The 23964-nt window shown below is 46.1% G+C and overlaps 1 protein-coding gene across 7 annotated transcripts in view; it reads left to right on the top strand.

Annotated features, from left to right (window-relative positions):
• The window catches only part of U2SURP (U2 snRNP associated SURP domain containing), a 196542-nt gene that overhangs the window by 4831 nt on the left and 167747 nt on the right, over nucleotides 1–23964 (top strand). For all 7 annotated transcript variants that reach the window (XM_082249020.1, XM_082249017.1, XM_082249016.1 and 4 more), the window contains exon 2: nucleotides 21115–21216. In XM_082249020.1, coding sequence (XP_082105146.1) covers nucleotides 21115–21216 — 102 coding nt within the window. The remainder of the gene's footprint in view (nucleotides 1–21114; nucleotides 21217–23964) is intronic.

Raw genomic sequence — 23964 nt, 5'->3', positions numbered from 1 at the left:
TCTCCTGTGTATGGGTGCCCTGGTCTGGGTATACAGTGCGAGGGGTATCCTGTCCTGTGTATGGGTGCCCTGGTCTGGGTATACAGTGTGAGGGGTATCCTGTCCTGTGTATGGGTGCCCTGGTCTGGGTATACAGTGTGAGGGGTATCCTGTCCTGTGTATGGGTGCCCTGGTCTGGGTATACAGTGTGAGGGGTATCCTGTCCTGTGTATGGGTGCCCTGGTCTGGGTATACAGTGTGAGGGGTATCCTGTCCTGTGTATGGGTGCCCTGGTCTGGGTATACAGTGTGAGGGGTATCCTGTCCTGTGTATGGGTGCCCTGGTCTGGGTATACAGTGTGAGGGGTATCCTGTCCTGTGTATGGGTGCCCTGGTCTGGGTATACAGTGTGAGGGGTATCCTGTCCTGTGTATGGGTGCCCTGGTCTGGGTATACAGTGTGAGGGGTATCCTGTCCTGTGTATTGGTGCCCTGGTCTGGGTATACAGTGTGAGGGGTATCCTGTCCTGTGTATGGGTGCCCTGGTCTGGGTATACAGTGTGAGGGGTATCCTGTCCTGTGTATGGGTGCCCTGGTCTGGGTATACAGTGTGAGGGGTATCCTGTCCTGTGTATGGGTGCCCTGGTCTGGGTATACAGTGTGAGGGGTATCCTGTCCTGTGTATGGGTGCCCTGGTCTGGGTATACAGTGTGAGGGGTATCCTGTCCTGTGTATGGGTGCCCTGGTCTGGGTATACAGTGTGAGGGGTATCCTGTCCTGTGTATGGGTGCCCTGGTCTGGGTATACAGTGTGAGGGGTATCCTGTCCTGTGTATGGGATGGGTGTCCTGGTCTGGGTATACAGTGTGAGGGGTATCCTGTCCTGTGTATGGGATGGGTGTCCTGGTCTGGGTATACAGTGTGAGGGGTATCCTGTCCTGTGTATGGGATGGGTGTCCTGGTCTGGGTATACAGTGTGAGGGGTATCCTGTCCTGTGTATGGGATGGGTGTCCTGGTCTGGGTATACAGTGTGAGGGGTATCCTGTCCTGTGTATGGGATGGGTGTCCTGGTCTGGGTATACAGTGTGAGGGGTATCCTGTCCTGTGTATGGGATGGGTGTCCTGGTCTGCGTATACAGTGTGATTAGTGTCCTGCCTTGTGTACTGGATGGGTGTCCTGGTCTGCATATAGAGTGTGATGCTGTGTGAAGAGTGGCCTGTTGTTTGTGCCCTGCGGGATGCGTGGCCTGGTCTGTACACTAATGGCCTGTACACACGATCCGAAAATCGGACGAAAATTAACGATTGTGAAAGGATCGGACGATAATCGGATCGTTAGTACACAGCTTATGAGAGGCGATCACGACAGTTCACCCGATATTATCCGGTCGTGCAAGCATAAAAATTTTGATCGTATTATAACACATCGTACGATAATCGTATTATCAGTATGTTGTTCGTCCGAAAAAAATGGTGAGCAGTAGACAGCGCATGAGCAGTAGACATCATTTCCCCTCACACGCTACAGCGTGGTTACGCATACCGGAAGCTAAGCATTATCGTCAGAAAATTCGTATCGTGAGTAACCTCTCCCGTTAAGCGAATATTATTGAGAGCTGCTAGAATACGAAAAATAACGGATGGAACGTCGCCCGATTTTCGGATCGTGTGTACTTGCCATTACCCCTTTGTATGTATTTCGCTTGCTTTCCTTGGGTACATGGCTGTGTGAGTCGGTGGCAGGCCGTGCACTCCTGTTTAAGCCTTTGGCTGTCATTTGGTTCACATTTGAATGTACATTGCCAAGCGCTTGTGCGCACGTGGCCTATCCTGGGGTTCTAGAATCTGTATAGAGGTACAGTGTTTTGAGTAAGCACCCAACCAGATACTAGGATACATACTTTTCTATGTTTCAAATCCATCTTGTGTGAATGCCTCTCTGTGTCCGTGTCACTAATTAGTTTTAGATTACCCTGTCATCAGAAGTATGGGGGGGTGGTTGCCATTGCAAACATCTTTCCAAACCTGCTAAATGCCTAGCTGTATCTAACTGCATTACTTTTCCTACCACTAGGAACTCAACAGTGTTTTATGTAATGATTAGATAGCCAGTTGGTCACCATGGTCACTGGTCCTTGCAGATAATTTAACTTTCTCTTTCCATAGGTCGCGTTTTAGTGCCAGGAGGTTGTTGTCCTATGGGGACCCTGCACCTTATGCTGCTCTGCTTATCTCCTCAAGTGGATGCCATTGTGGCAGGACAGGGCTGTACTGGAGATGGTCTCTGTTGTGTGCAGAGAGGATCTATATTGCCCCATCCGGATGCCATATGTGCAGCTTTGAGTGGCAGAGACCAGCTTTTTCATCTTTCCTGGATTGCAGAGGGTGGGGAAGGGGGTGTGTAGCTTGTGGAAATGCATCCTATCTAGTGCAGCGGATGATTTACTATACCTGCTGCTACAGAATACACCACCACCGGGGCATAAGGACCTTCCTTAAAGCGGAGTTCCACCCTGGATTTGTTTTTTTTTTTTTTTTTTTTTTAATACCCCCGGGACAGTCAGGGCTAGTGCATTCCACAATGGCTAGCCTCTGATCTGTCCCGGGTTGCACTTACCTGCAAGACGAAATACTTACCTTGCAAACGTCTTGTCCAGCGCTGCCATCTCAGATGTGGGCAGCTTGAAGCCAGCGCGTCCTCTTCGGCGTCTTCTTCCGCCTTCTGTGGTCCCACGATGCTCTGCGCCGGCCCCGACGTCACTTCCGGGTCGCTCGCGTCACCCCTCCACAGCTTCTGGGCATGCCCAGAAGCTGTTTAGAAGGGGATGACGCGCGCGACCCGGAACTGACGTCGGGGCCGGTGCAGGCGCAATGATTCCTGGGAGCTATGACGTCCAGCTCCCAGGAATCATTGCAGAGCCAGGAAGTGACGACGGGCCGCGGCCGAGGAAGGAGGAAGAAGGAAGTAAGGTAAGTATATTTTCTTCGCTACGAGGTAAGTAAAAAAAAAAAAAATATGCGATTATCCATTTCTTTTTCAGGTGACCCGGAGCGAGAAGATGGAGGTAAGTATAAAAATAGGGTGGAACTCCACTTTAAATATCACTATAAACCCAGATAAGTGAGGAGGTGGAACTAATGCTGAAGCCACCAGCTGCTATCCAGGCAGAAGTGTATGCTTCTAAAGGTTCTAGAATCAGATGTCTAGAGATAAGTGTTACTGGGATACATACTTTTCTCAAAAAATGTCATTAGACTCCAAATCTCATAAAATCTTTCTGACTTGGGGTGATTTTCACACAATGAACCAGAAAGATCTTAATGGGCCCTTAGTTACTATTTGCCTCCTTGTTGCCATTTCTTACTGATGCCCTCTATTATCTGTTCGCAGAGTTTTTAAGGATTGCCTTTTCTACTACATGGTCATTTTGTAATATTCTTTTACATTTTCTAATAATGGATTTACAGTGCTTTTCTAGAATTTTTATCTCACACCAGTTCTCCCAGTGCCTACTCATAATGGTGCTATTAGATATATCTGTTTAGAAGCAAGTATTCTTACTGTGGGATCACGTAAGGTAGACAGTATTTGCAGGCAACATCAAAGATGTCTGACTGTATGGCGCTGTTACAATAGAAAGGTTTTTGGCCAGGTAAAGTGAACTTTAACAAAAAAGGATACTGTTGTTTTTAATGTTTGTAGACTTGGCATTTGGAGAAGGAGTGAATATGACTGTTCTGATTTACAAATCAAATGACAAAACTATATACATTTAAAATATTTCGAAAATGTTATTTTTCATTGCTGCCCTCCCTCTGAAAATGCTAGTTACCTGGCTGCTTTTGGCTTTAATACACTCTCTAGCACTGACCTAGAATAAGCATACAGATGAGCAAAGCTGGAACTAAATATATACAGTATCTCTGTTAAATTTTTTTTTTATATAGATATCCTTCAAAGCTCTACCGTTTAATGCTAGTTCTCACTAAATATAGTATATGTACAGTATGTTTTTGTTCTGGGTAATTTATTCAAAGTACTGAAGTGGTATGGTTAGCAAGATAGCCAGCGAACCTACAATTTTCAGAAGGTGGGGTCAGCACCATGATCAGATACTTCTCATTACAGGTTTATTTATTTGATGCTTAACCCCTTCACACTGACCATATGCAACTTTGCAGCCCCACTGGACTGGCCTTTTTTTTTTTTTTCCATGGGGCCGCATATTTGTGTATCTTTGTGCTGGGAGTGCTCCGTATGGCGCGCTCCCAGCTCAGAGACCGGAATCTCACATGGAGCCCCGTACTAACGATCATGACCCAGATCTCCCGATTCCACATCACCTGATCGCTGTGATAGCCTCAGATTGGCTATCACAGTGATCAGTCACTGTAAAGCCTGCCCCGTGTTTTTTTTTTTTTTTTCCTCTTTGAATGGTGGAGAGAGATACTTAAAGCCCATACACACGATTAGAAAATCGGAAGTAAAATTACGAACGATCTGCCGATTTTCGGATCGTTAGTATAGTGCTTTTGACAGCCGATTATGAATTTTTGTGTGACAAAAGCTGAATCCGCAGGCTATAAATATTATCGTATGTGAACACAACATCTGATTTTCATTTCATTAGTACAGTTTTCGTCTGAAAAAATGCAACAGCTAGAATTCGCATGCTCGGAAATGAAAGAACACATACAAAACAATTCAACACATGACATCACTTCTGAATTTAAAAAAAAGTGTTTAAAAATAAAAAATAGTACAAAAAAAAAATACCTAGATCAAGGTTTGATCTTGGTCAGTGCCAAGGTTAGTGTTTGGGTCAAGGTCAGGTTCAAGAGAAGGGTCAAAGGTCAAGGTCAAGGTCAAGGTCAGTATTTATTTTTTTCCGTTTTGTGTTCAGTAGGATAAAAAAAGCAAAATGGCTCTTGTTTTTGGGCTCTACTACAGGTACAAACGGCAAGTAACATGCATACAGTGGATATAAAAGGTATACACACCCCTGTTAAAATGTCAGGTGCTGTGATGTAACAAATTAGAAAAAGATAAATAATTTCAGAACTTTTTCTACCTTTTAGGCACATTTCACATTAGCGGACCGTTCAGATCCGCCTGTCAGTTTTTTCTATGTGGCATCGGATGTCAGCGGAGACATGTCTGCTGACATCCGATCCGATCCTGTCCGTCAAATCCGGACGGATGGAAACCCTAATTTCCATCCGTCTGGTGGATTGGATCGGATGAGAACGGACAGACGAGTCCTGGACTCTAGCTTGACCCCCCTTGACAACCGCCCCCCCCTCTGGGGATGTGAGATTTCCAAGCATACTTGGTTAACATACACAGCTGGAGACTTGACTTGAATTAAGTAAACTATACTTGATGCCTGGTTATGTTAGCGTGATCCTGAAATCCTACACCTGGCTAATCTAGAATTCTAGATAGACCCCTGTGGTAGTTGCCGCCCCATGGATTGGGAGTAGCCGGACCGGAGAGGAGCGAGCAGTGCGGACATACGGCTCTGGATGTTTTTTCCTCACATTGGACCTATCTGAGACCGTGGACACCTAGCAGTGAGTACTTGCCGTACTTGCCATCCTGTATGGTTTTGCTAAGAGTTTGTTTTTCACCCAATATCTATAACCCAACTACACATGGCTTGCATAACATTCATGGCTTTGCTGCACTATTAGACTGCTCTCAGATTTCCATCATTACTGGCTCTGGACTATAGTCCTACTCGGGCTATTAGCATCCATTTGGATGGTTGACAGACGCCTTTCTTCATCTGCCTAGGTTGATCATTTATTTCAGGTCACACTTATCATGCTCAACTTTACTGCACAACAGGATTATTCATTTCATTTTATTTATTTCATGCAACTGTATTATTATCACTCTGCTGCATGACCTCAATTATCCATGGCTGTGTCCTCTTACCTCAGTGCTTCATTTTACCTCTATCTTTAATGTCCTGGCTGTGGAAATGTCTTTTACCTTAGCCTATGCAGGTTACTGTGTGGTACTAATTTTACATCGTTGTTCATGGGGGTTCAGTCTATATTCTGTACACATCGTGCTTAGGTACAACTGTATATGATCCGTGCTGTCCTGGCCCTACTCGGGAACATTATCTGCATTCACTACGAGGACAGCAGTGGTAGTAGATACCGAGCACCGCCACACGGCAACCGATAATTACACCTTGCACCCTTCTTACGGTCTAGAGTGGGGACTTCATACATGTGACTATGGTGTCAGTGTTTTGAATACACAGTGTTTGGTGGAGGGTAGTATTCCATGTATATTGTGCACTAATTCATTGGATGTTTTTTCTATTAATAAAATTAACTTTGGTTACATTACTTGTGAGGATCTGCCACCTAGAGAGCTGCTGAGAATTACACTTTCTTGGGTCCCCTGGGTTACCATTAGCAACTGACAGATAAAAGGTAGTAACAGTTCTTGGCTCAGACAATAATCAGTCCAGGGGATTTGGTTTTCCATGTTTTATTTAGAACTGGGATGGGAGCAGGGATGAGTGGGATACTCCAACTAGTAACTATGCACAATTCTGAGCACAACGATCTGTAGAGTGCGGCAAGGCCGCTGCTTCACCTTGCTACAGAAGTGAAGATAAATATACTGTTCCTGTTCGAATATTCTCTTCAGGGTTAACAACTTGGCACCCCCTTTACTATCACTGCCTGTGTGCTGACACCCGTCCGCTGACTTTAGCCACTGGAGTGGTCCCCTTCCTGGGCAGACCCTTTGGCAAGTTCCCCTGTTTTTCCACAGTGGCTCTGCCTTCACCTCCGCAGTCAGTTTCACTGGACCTCTGGGTTCAGCCACACCACTGGTTCACTAGGCCGACTGCCTGTAACCTCCTTCCTTAGCAAACAGGAGAAGAGACAGCCGTCTTCCTCCTCCTGGGATCTGGCTTCCCGCCCAAAGACACCCTGTCACATGTGTCCATGGCTTTTATCTCATGTCCCAGGATGCACCACTCTGTGCCAACCCACAGGGACAGTTAAAAGCCTATGTGTCACTGGCTGGGTTTTCTCTACTGTCCAACAGGCTTCCCCTATTGGACACAGTGGGGACACTCCCTCAGACCAGATGAATTACACATAAGACACATGCAACAGGCCTGACTAGAAATCCTGCACCCCTGTTAAAGAGGAAGTAAACCCTCCTCTGCAAGTTGTACCTATAGGTAAGCCTATGATAAGGCTTACCTATAGGTACTGTAAATATCTCCTAAACATGTACCGTTTGAGATATTTACCTTACATGCAGCCAGTGACATCACTGGCGCATGCGCTCTGAAGGAACGGCCGCTGGTGCTGTTCCTTCAGAGCCCCGTGCCGTGACCGTCGGCTCCCGCCCGCGTGCACGGGAGTGACGTCACCGCGGCTCCGGCCAATCAGATGGCCGGATGCCGCGATCCCGGAAGACGGGCGTCTGAACATATCGCCCGTCATACAGGTAAGCGGGCGGCACTGCGGGGGCTCGTTTAGGGCTGCACGATATTGGAAAAAAAAGTACATTGCGATATTTTTGTTTTCAATGATGTATATTGCGATATTGAGAGACCTGTTCTGATTGTATATATACTGCACTAGGAGTCCGGGACAGCCAGGGTTAATGTTACTGTAGGGAAGGATGCTGGGAATGGATGGAAATCATGAAGTATTGCAGCAGGGCATGCAGGCAGCAGCACAGCCTTCTGATTGTAATTGCAGATACAGGGCAGGTCAGGGTTAATAATGGTATTGTACTCACTCAGTGACAGTCAGTGTGAAATTGTGGATTATTCAGTCTCACTCAGGACTCACAGTGGTGGTAGGAGGACTAGGAGCCGGTAGAAGAACACAGCCATACAGTGACTCACTCGACTTCCGAGCAGCCCACACGTTCAGTCTGCCGCCCTGCAGCTAGTTTTCTTCACCGGCACAGCGAACCAATCACGCCGTGAGTAGCGGCACAGCGAACCAATCAGGTGTGCAGGCACGCGTGTGATTGGTTAGCTGTGCAGCTGTTCACGGCGTGCTGCTCACCGCTGAACGTGTAGGACGGATGTGTCGGCTGCAATCACTGTGAGTCCCCCCCCCCCCCCCCCCGAGTCCCGTCTTCTCCCTGCCTAATGCCTAAATATCGTGTCTTCGGGGGATTGTGAATATCTCCAACATCCGCAGAATGATAGTCGATATCACATCGACTATCGTTCAGTATGCGATACATACTAGCTCATTATGTGTTTCTCTTTCAGGTTGTAAAAAAAACAAAAAATTGTTAAATGAGTTTACAACCTCTTTAAGCAGATGGAGCAACTAGGTTTTACCTACTGCTCCTGATAAGCAGGCAGAGCAAACTATACTCCCTACCTAGCACCTATCTAAGAGGGTGCTACATCTGGACCATATAGGTACCTTCTTTTATGGGCTTTCCCATAGTTTTTTCCCTTGTACTAATGACACTGGTACACTAAACCATGTCTTTAACACAGACAAGCTACTGCACCAGTTTGGTGGTTTATGCCTCGTACACACGTACCGATTGTTGGCCGACCGATCGGCCGTCTTTTGTCCAGGGCTGTCCTGTCCGCTGAAAAGTGCAAAAGACTGCACAAGAATTTCGTCCGCCGACTGCAGAAGTCATGTCATGTGATGGTTAACTTTCCCTGTGTTTTTTCTTCTCTGAGCATGCCCAGTCTTGCAAATCTGCTGATTGTCAGCCGATTTCTGTACTGACTGGCGAACAATCGGCCGTTCTGGTGTTGGCCAACAACAATTTTAATGCTTGCACGACAGATTCTTTTCGGCCGAAAGTGCGCTGTCGGCTGTCGGAAGCATCATACTAACAAGCCTACAATCGGTCATTGGCCGAATATTTAGGGCTGACAATCGGTACGTGTGTATGGGGCTTTACTCATGCCATCATAGCCCCTCACTCAACTGTTTGCTGTGCTCCATTCGTTTTTATTTGACTTCATATCCTTTACATGTACAATAAAAAGACAGACTGATGTCTACTGTGGAGAATTTCCAATGTCTTTGAGAAATTCCCAGAAATTTGTCTTGTAGTCAGCAGGAGGGACCTTTTCAAGCAAGTTACCAACATACTTGGATGTTTGGCTGCTTAACTAGGTAAATGTGTACACAGACCTTGCTCTTAAGCGCTGGCTTTGCATTCGTACTCGGTGTTGCACAAATTCATGTGTTTATGCGCAAATCATAGCAGAAGGATGCGTTTGTTCATTTTTGCTTTTAACGCAAATGCATCTCTATAGGCCATATTGCATCCAGAGATCACAAAGTCCTCAGAGCTGTCATTCACTCTGCTTCAGGTTTATGGGAATCTGCTGGTATTCAGTTTAGGAAAACAGTGCCTGTCAACATGAGCCTTGAGAGATTTACATTGGTTTTTGCACCTCTGTTTTCTGTGCATCTGCAATATTGGACAGCCAGCTAAAATAGTTTTGAAAAGGTTTGTCTGATTTGCCTTGCCATGGCGTTTATTACAGTTTTCAGTTAAAGGAGCTCTTTATTACAGAAGCGTAGATACTGCTCTTTGCTGACCTCTTTCTGAGTATATGTTTCATTGCTGTAAAGCTGATCTGAGGCTCCATCACTTTGTGTCTGGCTTGAAACAAATATGCAGATAAGGAGTTTTCAATTTACTTGCTGCATGGCTATTCCAGGTCAGTGACAGCCAAGCATATAGCATTTCTAGCTCCAGCCTTTTCAGACGTGGCAGCCTCTAGCTCTCTCAGTACAATTATGTACTTTTCTCAGACATGTGCAGGCTGGGGTGTGTTGTTGACCAGTATACTTGACCAAGCAATGCTGCAATTAAAAACAAGTGCTTCCTGGCACAGATGCCTGGATCACAATACTGGCTGCACTGAATAACCTACCATATATGAAGATAAAAGCCAACTCCACCTTTAGCAACATGTTACACCCATATTAAGGGTGTAACAGGTTCCTAAACGCCCCCCCCCCCAACCCCTAAAGCACCATACCTTGTAGTTCAAGTCTCCTAGTCCATTTACACTTTAGGAATCTGACCCTGCACCCACAATTCATTGACCGCATGGGGAAATGCTTTGCAGGCTCCTGTGAAAAATAAATAATGCACATTTTTTTTCCTGCAAAAATGTGCATTTTTTTTAAATGTATTTATTTTTGTTTGTGCCCATTCTTTCTCCTTTTTTCTTCCTTTTAGCCCCTGGTAGCCTGCAACCTTGTAGGATGAGTGACCTGGATATCCCAAGAGACTCTAAGGAAGGTTTTAAAAGGCTTAGTTCATCTTTTTTTTTTTTTTAAAACAAAATGATAAATGCACATGATTTTGCTTGTATAAAAATGTGCTTTCATAATTTTTTTTTTTTTTTCCCCATGGAACCTTTAAAGCCATGCATCTACGTACAGTAGATCACAGGTGCAATGTGAGGCTCCTGCAGATGAACCACTTGCCTACTGGGCACTTTCACCCTCTTCCTGCCCAGGCCAATTTTCAACTTTTAGTGCTGTTGCAGTTTTACAATTATGCCACTGTCATGCAACACTATACCCATATAAACATTTTATAATTTCTTTGTTTCCATTATAAAACTTTACAAACTGGTAATTTTGTCTCCTCTACTGATGAGGCGGCAATGTTTGGCCCTGATGGGTCACTGTTGGGGCTGCACTGATAAATATGACCCTAAGGCTTGGTTCACACTACGTCGCTCCGACTTGGGGCGCGACCTGTGAAGTCAGGTGCAGCGCGACTTCGGCACGACTTGCACGGACTTCATAAAATGAATGTCTATGCAAGTCGCCTCCAGGTCACCCCGAAGTAGTACAGGACCCTTTTTCTAAAGCCCCGTACACACGTACCGATGGTCGGCTTACAAATGTTCCTCTTTTCTCCCCGGGATGTCGGTGTCTGCTGAAAAGTGCAAAGACAGCACAAGGACAGCACAAGAATTTTGTCCGCCGACTGCAGAAGTGATGTCATGTAATGGTTAACTTTCCCTGTGTTTTCTATTTTCTGAGCATGCCCAGTCTTGCAAATCTGCGGTCTGTCGGCCGAATTGTGTACTGACAGGCGAACAATCGTCCGTTCTGGTGTCGGCATACAAATATTTTCATGTTTGCACGAAAGACTTTTGTCCGCGGATTGTGCGCAGACATCTGTCGGAGGCACCATACTAACACGCGTACAATCGGCAGATCCTTCGTCCACCGACGTTTGTATGCCGACGATCGGTACGTGTGTACGGGCCTTATGTCGGAGCGACTTGTGTCACTCCTATTAGAACGGCACCTGTACTGCACAATGGGAGCCTGACAAGTCGCGGTCCAAGTCGGATCAGTGTGAATGGACACTAAAAATAACATAACGGGTGCGGTTCTGTCGGGACGTCATATGACGCTGTCCCAGAACTGGAAGACTGCGCCGTAGCCCTTGTTTTACTATAGCATAGTTGGCAATTGGTTAAATACCTGGCTTTCCTGTAAGTACTTTCCTATATCAAACTAACTGCTAGGCATGGGAGCACATCTTCCCAGCGTTGTCAGTTTTCTGGCTGTGCTGGGACAACAGTCTTGCCTGTCCTGAAATGGTCAGACTTGCTGACACACTCCCTTGCACAGCCATTCACTATAAAGATCAGTGTGGTGTTTCTTGTTCAAAAATATTTTTTTTCATTTAAAACAGAGTAACAAGGAAAATCACCTAATCCACCCACGCAGGAGCTGGAACTGGCAGCATAAGTATAGTCAGGCCTACATGGTGCCAACAAAGCAGGAATAATATCCATAATCAGCCGTGATAGACACAAATACAAGACAGGGGAGGTCCAGGGAAGATCCCCGTAGCTGGCGGATGCAAATTTGGAACTACTAAATTCCAGACAATAGTGCAGTATGCTAAAAACTGTAAGGGGATCAGAGAGTGTTTTGCTGTTTCTCCACCCCCACCTCTCCAATCCACGTATGTAGATGGGAACAGGAGATAATCACTTTATAAAAAAGTATTCTTAGTGTTTTTTTTTTTTTTTTAATATATGTAGACAAATGTTCTGCCTTTCATTTCTATTTTAAACTGAATGGGTTGTTTTTCAAGGTGTTAGGGTTCACATATACTTGAAAGTAGTTGTTAAGCCACTTATATAAAATGATCTAATCCCCTCTGTAATAGAACACTGAGTGCTCCTGTGCCTGTGTTATAGAAAAAAATATGCAGATCTGTACCTAAAATCCGAGCGCCCTCCGGCGCTCAGCTGACTCCTCAGATCTCTCCTTTGCCCAGGTGACCGCTCCAGTGGGTGGGCCTGGGCACTACAGTTGTCAGCTGGGGAGGAAGGGAAGAGAGAGGTCATGGGATCGCGCTAGAGCCGCTTGGATTTAGGTACAGATCGCATATTTTTTTCTATAACGCAGGCACAGGGGCAGTTGGTGTTCTATTACAGAGGGGATTAGATAATTTTACAATAATTATGGAAGCAGAAGCAGCAGGAGGGAAGGGGGTGGGCACTGACAGGCAGGCAGGGGAGGGGGGAAGGAGGACAGTGCATGGCTGCGGATGACAGACGTGTACTCTGACCACGGTGTCGGGGCTCAGCAGCCATGATACACCATTATTAGTGTACGGGGTTGAGGGCAGAAACTGGCAGGATCAGCTAGGTGTTTCAGGGGGTCAAATGACACAGCAAAAGCACTGTGCTGTATAACATGTTTGCAAGGGAACAGGGTCTTTTTTGGGGGGGGGGGGGGGGTGGTTAACAAAAGCTTAAGGGTCCTTTCACACGGCCGCTCCGTGTGAAAGGTCCGCTGCGGGACTTTTTTTTTCCACGGAGCAGATGACATTTCTGTCATCCGCTCCGTGTGCATCATCCCATCCGTTTGCGGATGATATGCGGACATAATGTAAGTATATGGCATTGCGGATGACACCGCTGACATCCAATTTTTCCTTCCTTTCCGTTTTTTACACGGAAGAAAAAATGGGGTTCTGTTCCATTTGTAAAAACGGAACAGAACTGAAAGGAGGAAAATCGGGTGTCAGCGGATGGTATTCCGCTGACATCCGCAGTGCCATTCACTTACATTATGTCCGCAAATCATCCGCAAACGGATGGGATGATTTGCGGACACACGGAGCGGCCGTGTGAAAGGACCCTAATTGTGATTGTAAAGTGTTGATTTGTTTGTTTTTTGTTTAAAAATAAAAATGTTCTACTTGCCAGATCCTCCTCTTCTCTGGTCCTTCAGTGCTCCTGGCCTTTCCCTCTTGGGTGCCCCCAAAGCAAGCAGCTTGCCTTTGGGGTGCCCGAGCCGAGTCACATCTCTGTGTGTCCATCCAGACACTGAGCCATGGCCCAGCCCTGCCCCCTTTCTCCTCTCATTGACTGGCTGGCTGACTGTATGTCAGCAGCGGGAGCCAATGGCACCGCTCTGCTGTCTCAGCCAATGAGGGGAGTCCCAGGCAGCTGAGATGCTGCTGTAACATCACTCGATCTAGATGGGACTCGGGTAAGTATTAGAGGGGCTCCTGCACACAGAAGGTTTTTTTTTTATCCTAATGCATAGAAGGCATTAAGATTTAAAAAAAACCTTCTTCCTTTACAATCACTTTAATGTTATTAAAATTGTACAGTATTTGGGTCCATTTGAGAGACAACTTGTATTGGACACTTTAAATTCCCTCCCAAGTGTCATTTGAATGTAGTTATTTGATTAGGATATGAAGGCGTGCAAAAACTATTTCTGCCTGTGACAGAGTGGTTTGTTTACCGGGATATAATTTCCCTTCTGGCTTTCCTTGTTTTATTACTCTGTACATCTAAGGGTCCATTCACACTAGTGCGACTTGTCAGACGACTTGGTCGCTCGCCATTGAATAGTACAGGCTCCGTTCTAATAGGAGCGACACAAGTCGCTCCGACTTAGAAAAAGGGTCCTGTACAACTTTAGGGCGACCTGGAGGCGACTTGCATTGACTTCAATTATATGAAGTCTGTGCAAGTCGCGCCGACTTCACAGGTCGACCCACAAAATCCTGTCGCGGCAGTGTGAATGGGCTGTAAAGGTTACAAAGTAAACATATGTACAGTTTTAACTTTTTAACATAAACGTGCATATGTAAAAAAAAAAGCTTGAAATATGGATGTGCAATGCCATTGGTGTGCATTTTTTTTTAAGTGCTTTGACACATGTTTTTATGCACAATAAATTGCTTTGGGCTTTAATTTGGAAATATCATGTATGACAGTTGTGCCCCCCATTTTTTAATTTTTTTTATTTATAATTTACCCTGGCTGTATTGTTTACTTATTCTCGTCTGAAGTAAAATAACTAAGGGCAATCTGTTTTATGGATTAAATTGACAGTTTTTTTTATAGAGGGTTTTTTTTGTGCTTGCAAAAAGTTAGGTGACAATTTTATTCTATACCATTCTAAACTGGGCAAAATCAAATCTTTTTAGTCCGGAGAAGCAAAATTAGGTGGCTAATGCCTTGTTTACAAATAGGTCATCGATGTGTGGTTTCACTGCCAAGCTGCAAATTAACAGTTCCTATTCGCCAAGCAGTACCCCTGCTAAACACAACCCATTCAAGTGAATGGGGCTGACCTGCAGTCATGAACCAAGCATTTGGTTGTGGCGCAGTGTGCCGATTTAAAGTACCCATTCTGGCTGTATAATGCCTGGCAGCCGATGCTCTAACGCCCTCTGAGAAGTGGTCCACCATAAATTGCTTTTCAGTGTTGCTCATGTAAATGAGCCCTTAATGAAGGCAGATGATTCTTTCACATTGACTGTGTTGGTGTATCTAAACCCAGAAACTGTACTGTATCAAATTTATGGAGGAGTCCAGTTGTCATCCTTGGACAAGAAAATTATTAGGACAACAGAACCCCCCCCCCCCCCTTTTCATAATAAAGTAGGGAGTAGTCCTGTAGATGTAACAGTGTCAATTGATTAACTTTTGTTGAGTGCTTTTCCAGACTGTTATCAGCTCACTAGATTTAAAGGGTGACTCCACTTTCATGGGGGGGGGGGGGGGAGAGAATAGCAGATAAAAAAAAAAAAAGAAAAATATATAGCGTATACAATTGCGACACACGTCTTTTTGGTATTGGATGTTTTCAATGTGCAGCTCTGTAATTTTCTGTAGGGTGCAATAAAATATGGCTACCTAAAGGTGTTCTGTACACAGAATGTGTACTGACCACACCCCAGGAACATCCATTTCCTGCTTGTGTGATTGGCTCATAAATTCTCCCAGAAGTCTGCCTAAGGAACGAGTCAGATTTCTGGCATCCCCTGCAACAAAAACATTATTTTTGGTAGGATACTCCAAAAAAGAACACATCTAAAGGGATACCAGCCCAGCAGCGTTCCTCATTTGTGCTCTGCAGGTGCACAGCTGTTTGATAATTATGAAACCACTCCCATTAGACCCACTCAGCAAATAGGAACAAACAGGGATTTCTTCAGAATAACAAAAGGTAGGAATCTGCAACAAAGGTTGATATAATCCTTGCAATGTACATAGATCACCAAGAGTGGAATATTTTTTTTATTCTCTCAACATAAGTGGAGTTACGCTTTAATGTCAGGATCAGCTGCTGTTTTCACTTTTGTAACAAAATGCTTTAAATTAGTGATGCACCAATACCAGAAGATATCAGTAGGAAAATACGAATTAAATGGAGAAGGTAATTAAGGTTGATTAAAGTAAGTTGAGGGGTTAAACAGAGAAACATTTAATAAAAAAAAACAACAAAATGTGTGTTCCTGACTGGTTGCTTTTAAAGTGACTTCATCTGCAGATGGAAGTTCATCCCTTTTGATCTTTAGATGAAGAAACCGAAAGATACAAAAAGAAACAAGGTTTATTTTTATTTTAGTGTTTGAGTGGCTGAGCAATGTTGTCGATAAACAATGCCCTGCTGCTTTTTATTTATTTTTATTACAGCTCCAGTTGCCAGACCTCTTTAAGGCCCCGTTCACACTGGGGCGATCCGACTTGGGGGGGGGGGGGGGGGGCGACCTCCGAGGTCGCGGTGCGAGCAGCGCGCCGCGACCTTGGAGCGGCCGGCACGGACTTCATAACATTGAAGTCTATGATGGTCGCTACGGGTCGCCCCAAAGAAGCTCCGGACCCTTTTTCTAAGTCGGAGCGACTTGTGTCGCTCCTATTAGAACGGGTCCGCAGCTTCCCTATGGAAGGCGACCTGTGAGGCGACCAGGTCGCCTCACAGGTCGCCCCAGTATGAACGGGGACTAACACTTCAGCTGTCAACAGGGTAACACCACTGACAGCTGAAGGAGTCATCGATTAAGGACATGGTGGCCTTGCTCCTTAAAGCGGAGTTCCAGCCTTTTCACTCACCTGTCCAACGGTCCAGCGATGCGGCCGCCCGAAGCCTCGATCCTCTTCCCTCTGGTCTCGGCGGCGCCGGCATCACTGCTGTGGGCACCCGGCTGTGACAGTTTGCGGCTTCACAGCCGGGTACCCACTGCGCATACGCGAGTCGCGCTGCGCATCTTGATTGGCCGGCAATCTTCTGGGACCTCTGACATGTCCCAGAAGACTGCAGGGAGGGAGGGGGAGAGGAGAACTTCCGTTCAGGGCACCGCGGTGCTCTGAGCGGAAGTGGGAGCGGGTACCTGTCAAAACTAGGTACCCGCTCCCCCCCCCCAAAAAAAAATGACATGCCAAATGTGGCATGTCAGGGGGTTAGAATACCTAAAGCGGAAGTTCCACTTTTGGGTGGAACTCCGCTTTAACCAATTATTTCCAGCTTTTTTTTTTTTTTACGTTTCAGTTGTCAGTGGGGGAACCATTCTGACAGCTGAAAAACCGAGCCTGAAAGTATCGGTTTCGGGTATCAGTGCATTTGCACAAGTACTGATACTCCTGCAAATGCTTAGTATTGGCAGCACCTATATAGGTATGGTGCAACACTACTTGGAATGATATCTTTAACATAATAAAAGGGAGCAAATAAGAGAAGTTAGGTCATTGTTAGGGTTTACATATTTAGTAATGTTTTAAGTTCTACTTTTGTTTTGCCATGGGGATCAGGATTTTCGGTAGCAATCTCTGTGGCATACAAAAAAAAAAAATCACTACTACTTTTGGTGCAAAGCCTATGCCCCCATCGCCTGCTCCACACTTGACTAATACTTCCCCTGTCATAGCTGATTTCCATGATCCCCCCCCCCCCCCCTAGGCAGAGAGGCCTGCAGGAAAAGCAGCAGCAGTAACCAGTCCGGCTGCAGCCAATGCTGTCAGCAGCCTGTCCTCACTGATCCACGTTTCTCCTAAGATGACATACCCTTACCAACAGACCTGGGAAATTGTTTGTGTAGCCAGCCTGTCACTTCTCCAACTGGCTGCTTGGTGCTAAGTTTGCAGGAAGCAGACAGTGGCTGTGGTCTGTGCTGCTTGTGCAGTGATAGGGAGGCCACAGTAAGGTGGAAATGTTTATTTTTACTGTCCATAGGGGGGGCATATGTGCGGTGCATCCCACCCACCCCCACACACAGCACATCCTTGGGACCCTGACCCCCTTACTGATCAAATACAACAGATTTCTCTTGTGCATAAGTGTGATGGCCTGGCAAAAGTAGTAGTAGTACTCCACATTACAAGTGGTATTGCTTCAAGCTTTGCTGCCCTCTAAGACTAGGGATGTCCTTGAGCCTCTTTAAAAATGAGCATAAAAGGGTGCACAGGCCTAGTGCATTATCCCAAAAACGTGACTCTTTCCATTTTGGTCTGACTCTGCTCTTGATCCTCATTATGTGGGTACAACTATGTATGAGTATATATTTAGCTGAAGGAGCCCTTGCTGCTAGGCTCTGAATGGGGAGGTGAAGCCTTTGAAACACATCAGCAAGCAGGGATCCCAGTGAAGTCCCCCTATGGTCTGGATACTGTTAAGTCCAGGACACTTGAGCTATGGACGAATGCCCCCTTACTGATCACCTGAGGAGTTTAGTATTTCTATCCATCCAGTTCTTTAACACAGCTCTGACATACATCACAGTACTGTCTGGCAGAGCTGGGGACCTTATTCTTGCTACCATGTTAGCACATGAACACTGCAGTACTTCAAACTGGCTTCTTGTCCGGCCCCTACATTTCCTAGTCTCTCTTCATTAAAGTTTGTAATAAGTTGGCACCGCTCTCTTCAGCATTCTCCTGTGAGGAAAGGGTTAAAGGGGGGTGGAGCTCTGACACACTGGGCTCTCAGGAAGTGGGTTGAATAAACTGGGTGTCATTCAACCCAGAAGAGGAGCTCAAGTTGGAGCATTGAGTCAGTTGGGGAAAACAGAGTTTGAATCTAGAAGACAGGGCTGCTTTTTTTATTTTTATGGAGGTGCCACAGGCTGACAATCTGAGTTTATTGAGGACTTTTAGGACTAGTCCGGGATACAGAAGGAATACAGAAAGAAGAAAAAAAAGTGTGTGTGTATAGGTATAAATTAGGGATCGACCGATACCGATATTTTGGCCATCGCATATCGGTATGGGCCGATTATTTTGTACATTTAAAGTTTTGCCAAATAAACACAAATTTCGACACAAATCAACATGTTAATGTTTAATTTTTTTTAACATTCAGGGCTCGTTCTTCACACCTTAATTGCATGAAACCTGATAGGAAAACTGCACTTGCAGGGACATCAGTGTCACATCATCTGATTGTAAATGATGCATAAACTGCTGCAGTAGTGCACTCACTCACTGCAATCATTTTAAATTACTGCTGCAGAAGTGCAGTCAGTGGCAGCAAAACTGCTAGAAACAAAATGGACAACAGATAGACAGTGGACTGGAGTCAGTGAACTACTGCTGCAATAGTACACTCACTGCAATGATTTTTTAATCACTACTGCAGTCATTGCAAAACTGCTAGAAAAAAAAATTAGACAGTGGATTAGAGTGGACACTAGTACTACTACACGTTTCAATATCCCAGTTAAGAAGAACAATATTAGACTGCAGAAAGCAGAACATTTCAGCATGTTCACCTGTTAAATGGCTTCTGTTTTTTTCATACAATGCTGCCACTTCATTGACATGCTCACTTGGTACAGGAGGAGAGGAGCTGAGAGAGAGGTATCTTCTAGCATGGGAAGCAAGTCTTTTGTAGCGTGCCTCATTTTCTTTCCACCATTGAAGAGGATCACCACTTCTGCCAATTACTGGTTCCTTCAAATAGAGATGAAGTTCATCATTGCAGATTCAGAAGAATCCTCTGCATTAGGCCCCAATAAAACACTAAAAATGTCATGATCAATACGACCACAATGAAGAAGATTCTCTTCTGTTTGTTGTTGTCTTATTGGACATTTTTCTGTTTTTGCAGCATGAATGAGAGTGAGTTGCCAGCATTCTCTGGTTGCAGCATAGCCTTTACTTAATGACCGTTTGGTGAATCTTTCCCAGCATTTCGGTTTGATAATACTTCTCACTCTTCAGTGTGTACCTTGGCTCAAGTATATACATCAACTGCTTAAATCCTGAGTCGGACACCATTGTAAATGGCTGGTTATCAGTGACCATCATCTCTGTGATTACTCTGTCCAGCGGTTGGGATCTTCCATCTGAATCTAGACTGTGACACCTAATTTTTTTCTGAAACCTATCTGTTATTGTTGCCTGGGATAGTGGAGGAGGTATTTCAAAATCACATTGATATTCATTTTGTTTTTTCTGTGCTGCATGATATAATTCAATATGATGAATTCTTAGATGGACCCAAAGATTTAATGTATTTTTTTTTTTTTCACCTGGCAGTGTGGATGGCTTGCTGGCACCCTGTTGTGGGTCAGTAGCTGACACCTGGCAGTGTGGGTGGCTTGCTGGCACCCTGTTGTGGGTCAGTAGCTGACGCCTGGCAGTGTGGGTGGCTTGCTGGCACCCTGTTGTGGGTCAGTAGCTGACGCCTCGCAGTGTGGGTGGCTTGCTGGCACCCTGTTGTGGGTCAGTGGGTGACGCCTGGCAGTGTGGGTGGCTTGCTGGCACCCTGTTGTGGGTCGGTGGGTGACGCATGGCAGTGTTGGTGGCTTGCTGGCACCCTGTTGTGGGTCGGTGGCTGACGCCTGGCAGTGTGGGTGGCTTGCTGGCACCCTGTTGTGGGTCGGTGGCTGACGCCTGGCAGTGTGGGTGGCTTGCTGGCACCCTGTTGTGGGTCGGTGGCTGACGCCTGGCAGTGTGGGTGGCTTGCTGGCACCCTGTTGTGGGTCGGTGGCTGACGCCTGGCAGTGTGGGTGGCTTGCTGGCACCCTGTTTTGGGTCGGTGGCTGACGCCTGGCAGTGTGGGTGGCTTGCTGGCACCCTTTTGTGGGTCGGTGGCTGAAACCTGGCAGTGTGGGTGGCTGGCTGGCACCCTGTTGTGGGTCGGTGGCTGACGCCTGGCAGTGTGGGTGGCTGGCTGGCACCCTGTTGTGGGTCAGTGGGTGGCTTGGTGGCACCCTGTGGTGGGTGGCACCTTGTGGTGGGGTGGGTGGCTGGATGGCACCCTGCTGTGGCTGGCTGGCATCCTGCGGTGGCTGGCTGGCTCCCTGCTGAGGCCAGGGCCTGTGGGTGGCTGGCTGGCTGGCAGGCACCGTGACCAGACTGCAGCTGCACACACTGTCCGAAGCATGGGAGGCGGTCTTGGAAGGCAGAACGTGCCAGATTATAGGCCCAGCATGCAGAGACACGTGAAGCAACACACGCAATGACGTCACGTGTGCACCGCGCACAATATCGGTATCTTCCGGGGTTGATTCCGATATATCGGGGAAAGTGCATATCGGCCCTCGATAATTGGTCGATCCCTAGTATAAATGGTACAGTACTAACATAACATACTGTACATCAAAATCAAGAACATCGGCATGAGCTGTGGCGTCGTAACAGCCTGTTTGTTGCATCTTTAGAATGTCTATCTCTGGGGGTGCATAGTAAATAAATGGTATATTCCAAAATAATGTATTGAGAGTGAGACACCATTGGGACTGAATATTTTTTATACTTTGCCCAAGCTTGTGTTGGGTTTTAATAACTTTGACCTTTGTAATAATATTTACAGCAACTCAAATGTAATGATTTTGTTTTTCTTTTTTTGTCATGCAGCAACCTCTCATGGAAAGTAAACTTAAAGCTTTCAGCATTGGTAAGATGACTCCTGCAAAGAGGACATTAAGCAAGAAAGAACAGGAGGAACTAAAGAAAAAGGTGAGGCACATTGAATTTTAAGATGGCCAGACATGCTATAAGCCAGCAGAACGATTCTTCTTTTCAACAATTTGTTTATTTTTAAAGTGGTTTTGGGGCCAGTTCATACCAGAATGCAGTCCGGTAAGCATTCAGTTCCTGCACTGTGTTCAAAATGCACTGCACTAGCACCTGCAGCAGATGTCAGTGTTAACAGTGCATTTTCCTGCACCAGATTGCATAGTACTGTAATACCATGCAATCTGCTTGCTGTGCTTTTTTTAAAGTAGTGCATGCAATAAGCTGAAATTGCACTGCACTTGGAATACAGTGAGTTCCTGTGTGATTCATGGTGTGAACCGGCCCTTAAAGTGTTAATAAACCCACAACAGTAAAAAAAAGTCTGTGTATATATAGTAAAGCATGCTTTGTGTAAAAAGGCTGTTTGATCCTGTCTTCTCTGATCCTCCCCTTCTAATGATCCTAATCAATCTGCTAATAGAACAGAGCCTTGAAGTCACTTTGCACATGCACAGTTTGGTGTGTATTGCTAGAAAGTGTTTTTTTCTTCTGGAGGGGGGGGGGGGGGGGGGGTGCACGTGATCAGCACTGTCCCAGACAGAGTAGGTCAGGGGTTCTGTAGCCTCATAGTACAAACTGGGGAGAATGAAATCATTCCTACAAGCTTTACCCAGTGCTCAGCCAGACACTCAAACTGTTCTCTGTACTGTGGGAGACCAGATATAGTGAATGCAGTGCTCTGGGTTTATTAACACTTCAAACTTAAAAGCAAACATCTATTTGATCTAGCCAGCACGTCTATTGTTACACAGAATAAGCTGTTCTGTGGGTGTAGCGGTTAGAGGGTTGAAAAAAACATTTAACACTGACTTGGGTGCTTACAATAATCCGCTTAATTTATGTAAAATCTTTAGCCCAAAAAAGAAAAAATAGTTTGTATGTTGTAACTGTTTATAAAGTGTTAGCTGGGGTTTGGCTTCAGTTAGTTTAGTGTGATTTAAGTCTGCTAGTGTATCTAACAGTAAACACCCCCCCCCCCCCCAACCAACAATGCTGCTGTGCAAGGGTGTCTCTCTCCGCTCCTTTATCCTGAGTGTAGGCACATTTAAAGTAGAGCTCTGCCCAGAAGGGGAAGCTCTGCTTGTTTGCACCTTACCACTCCCCCCCTCCACTGCCACATTTGGCACTTTTTGGAAGGGAGCAGGTAGCTGGTTATGACAGGTATTCGCTCCCATTTCCTGTAAGATCGCCAATCTACAAGCATTTTCTGCCCCCCCCCAATATCTCTGGTGCCGGGACCAGAAATTACATCACAGACTTAAGGAAAAAAAAAAGGCGCCTGGACAGGAAGTGTTCTGCCATTCATGCTGTCCCCATACAATGGAAGCTGAACATCCTGTGTGGGTTTGGGTTACTTATAAAAAGAGGTATAGTGAATGACATTGTCATGCTCCTGATGCGCGTGGCGAGAAATGGCCGTAGAGCTGGACTTGTATGCCAGAGGTTATGCCGCCATTCTGAGCTCAGTTTGGCGGCACACTATAAAAGTTTATGTGCCATCCTAAAAGGTCTCCCAGGGGGAAAGAGTACCTTTCTTCCGCAGGCTACTAAGGGCAAGGACCATCGTCGGAGATGTGGGCCCCCTTTCTCGGCTCATAATTTTTTTTTTTTTTTGTCCCTGAGGGTCGACTGACAAGGGCTCAAAGCCTTTCAGGGCCTCCTCTGGAGGGTCCAAACAAACCTGGTCTGCCAAGCGGAGAGCGGGCTACTCCATACCCGCGGTCAAGGCTCCTTTAGCATGAAGGTGTGCTCTCACCCCTATCGGGGGTGGTGGGATGTCTTTGCTGGTTTCCGGACCTGTGGACTTCCCTACAAGACAAGTGGGTCCACAAAGTAATTCGGTCCAGCTACAAGATAGTTTTGCTCTTTTTCCCTGGCAAGGTTCTTTCCTTCCAACCTGCGTCTGTCCCAGGGTCTGTTTGGAGTGGTACAAGACCTGTTAGTTCAAGGGGTGATTGTCCCAGTTCCGACTTCAAAATGTTTTCAGGGTTTTTATTCAAAGCTGTTTACAGTTCCCAGTAAGGAAGGCAAGGTGCATCCAATCCTGGACTTCAAGGCACTGAACTGCTTTGTGCAGGTGCAGAAGTTCAGGATGGAGTCCATTCGCACGGTGGTGGTCTCTCTGCATTAGGGGGATATTCTTGCCTCAATCGACATCAAGGATGCTTACCTTCACATTCCAATATGTGTCAGTCACCAGCACTTAAACCGCTTTGCCGTGGGAGAGGAGCATTATCAGTTTGTGGCGGTACCCTTTGGTCTCACTTCTGCTCCTCGGGTCTTCACAAAAGTGTTAGCCCCGGTGCTAGCGTTGTTACGCCAATGGGGGATCGCAGTACTGGGCTACTTGGATGACCTCCTGCTGCCTCCTACTGCTCTGTAGGAAAACCTGGATATCACCATACGAACTCAAAGGGAATTTTGGCTGGATTCTGAATTTTCAGAAGTCTGCTCTGGTTCCGTCCACAAAGCTGGACTTTCTGGGTCTGACTCTGGACTCGGCCTTAGCCAGAGTGGTTCTTCCTCTGGACAAGCTCCAGAAACTGCAGGCTGCAATTAATCTCCTGCTGTCCAGCAAGAGGGTCTCTGGACTTGCATGCGGGTGCTGGGCCTGATGGGGTCTGCCTTTCGAGGCGGTTCCGTTTGCACAGTTCCATACGAGGTCCCTGCAAAGGGAGATTCTGTCCA

Source organism: Pelophylax lessonae (genome assembly GCF_965119305.1).
Source record: "Pelophylax lessonae genome assembly, chromosome: 3".
Lineage (NCBI taxonomy): Eukaryota > Metazoa > Chordata > Amphibia > Anura > Ranidae > Pelophylax > Pelophylax lessonae.
This window is presented reverse-complemented; position numbering and strand designations above follow the sequence as displayed.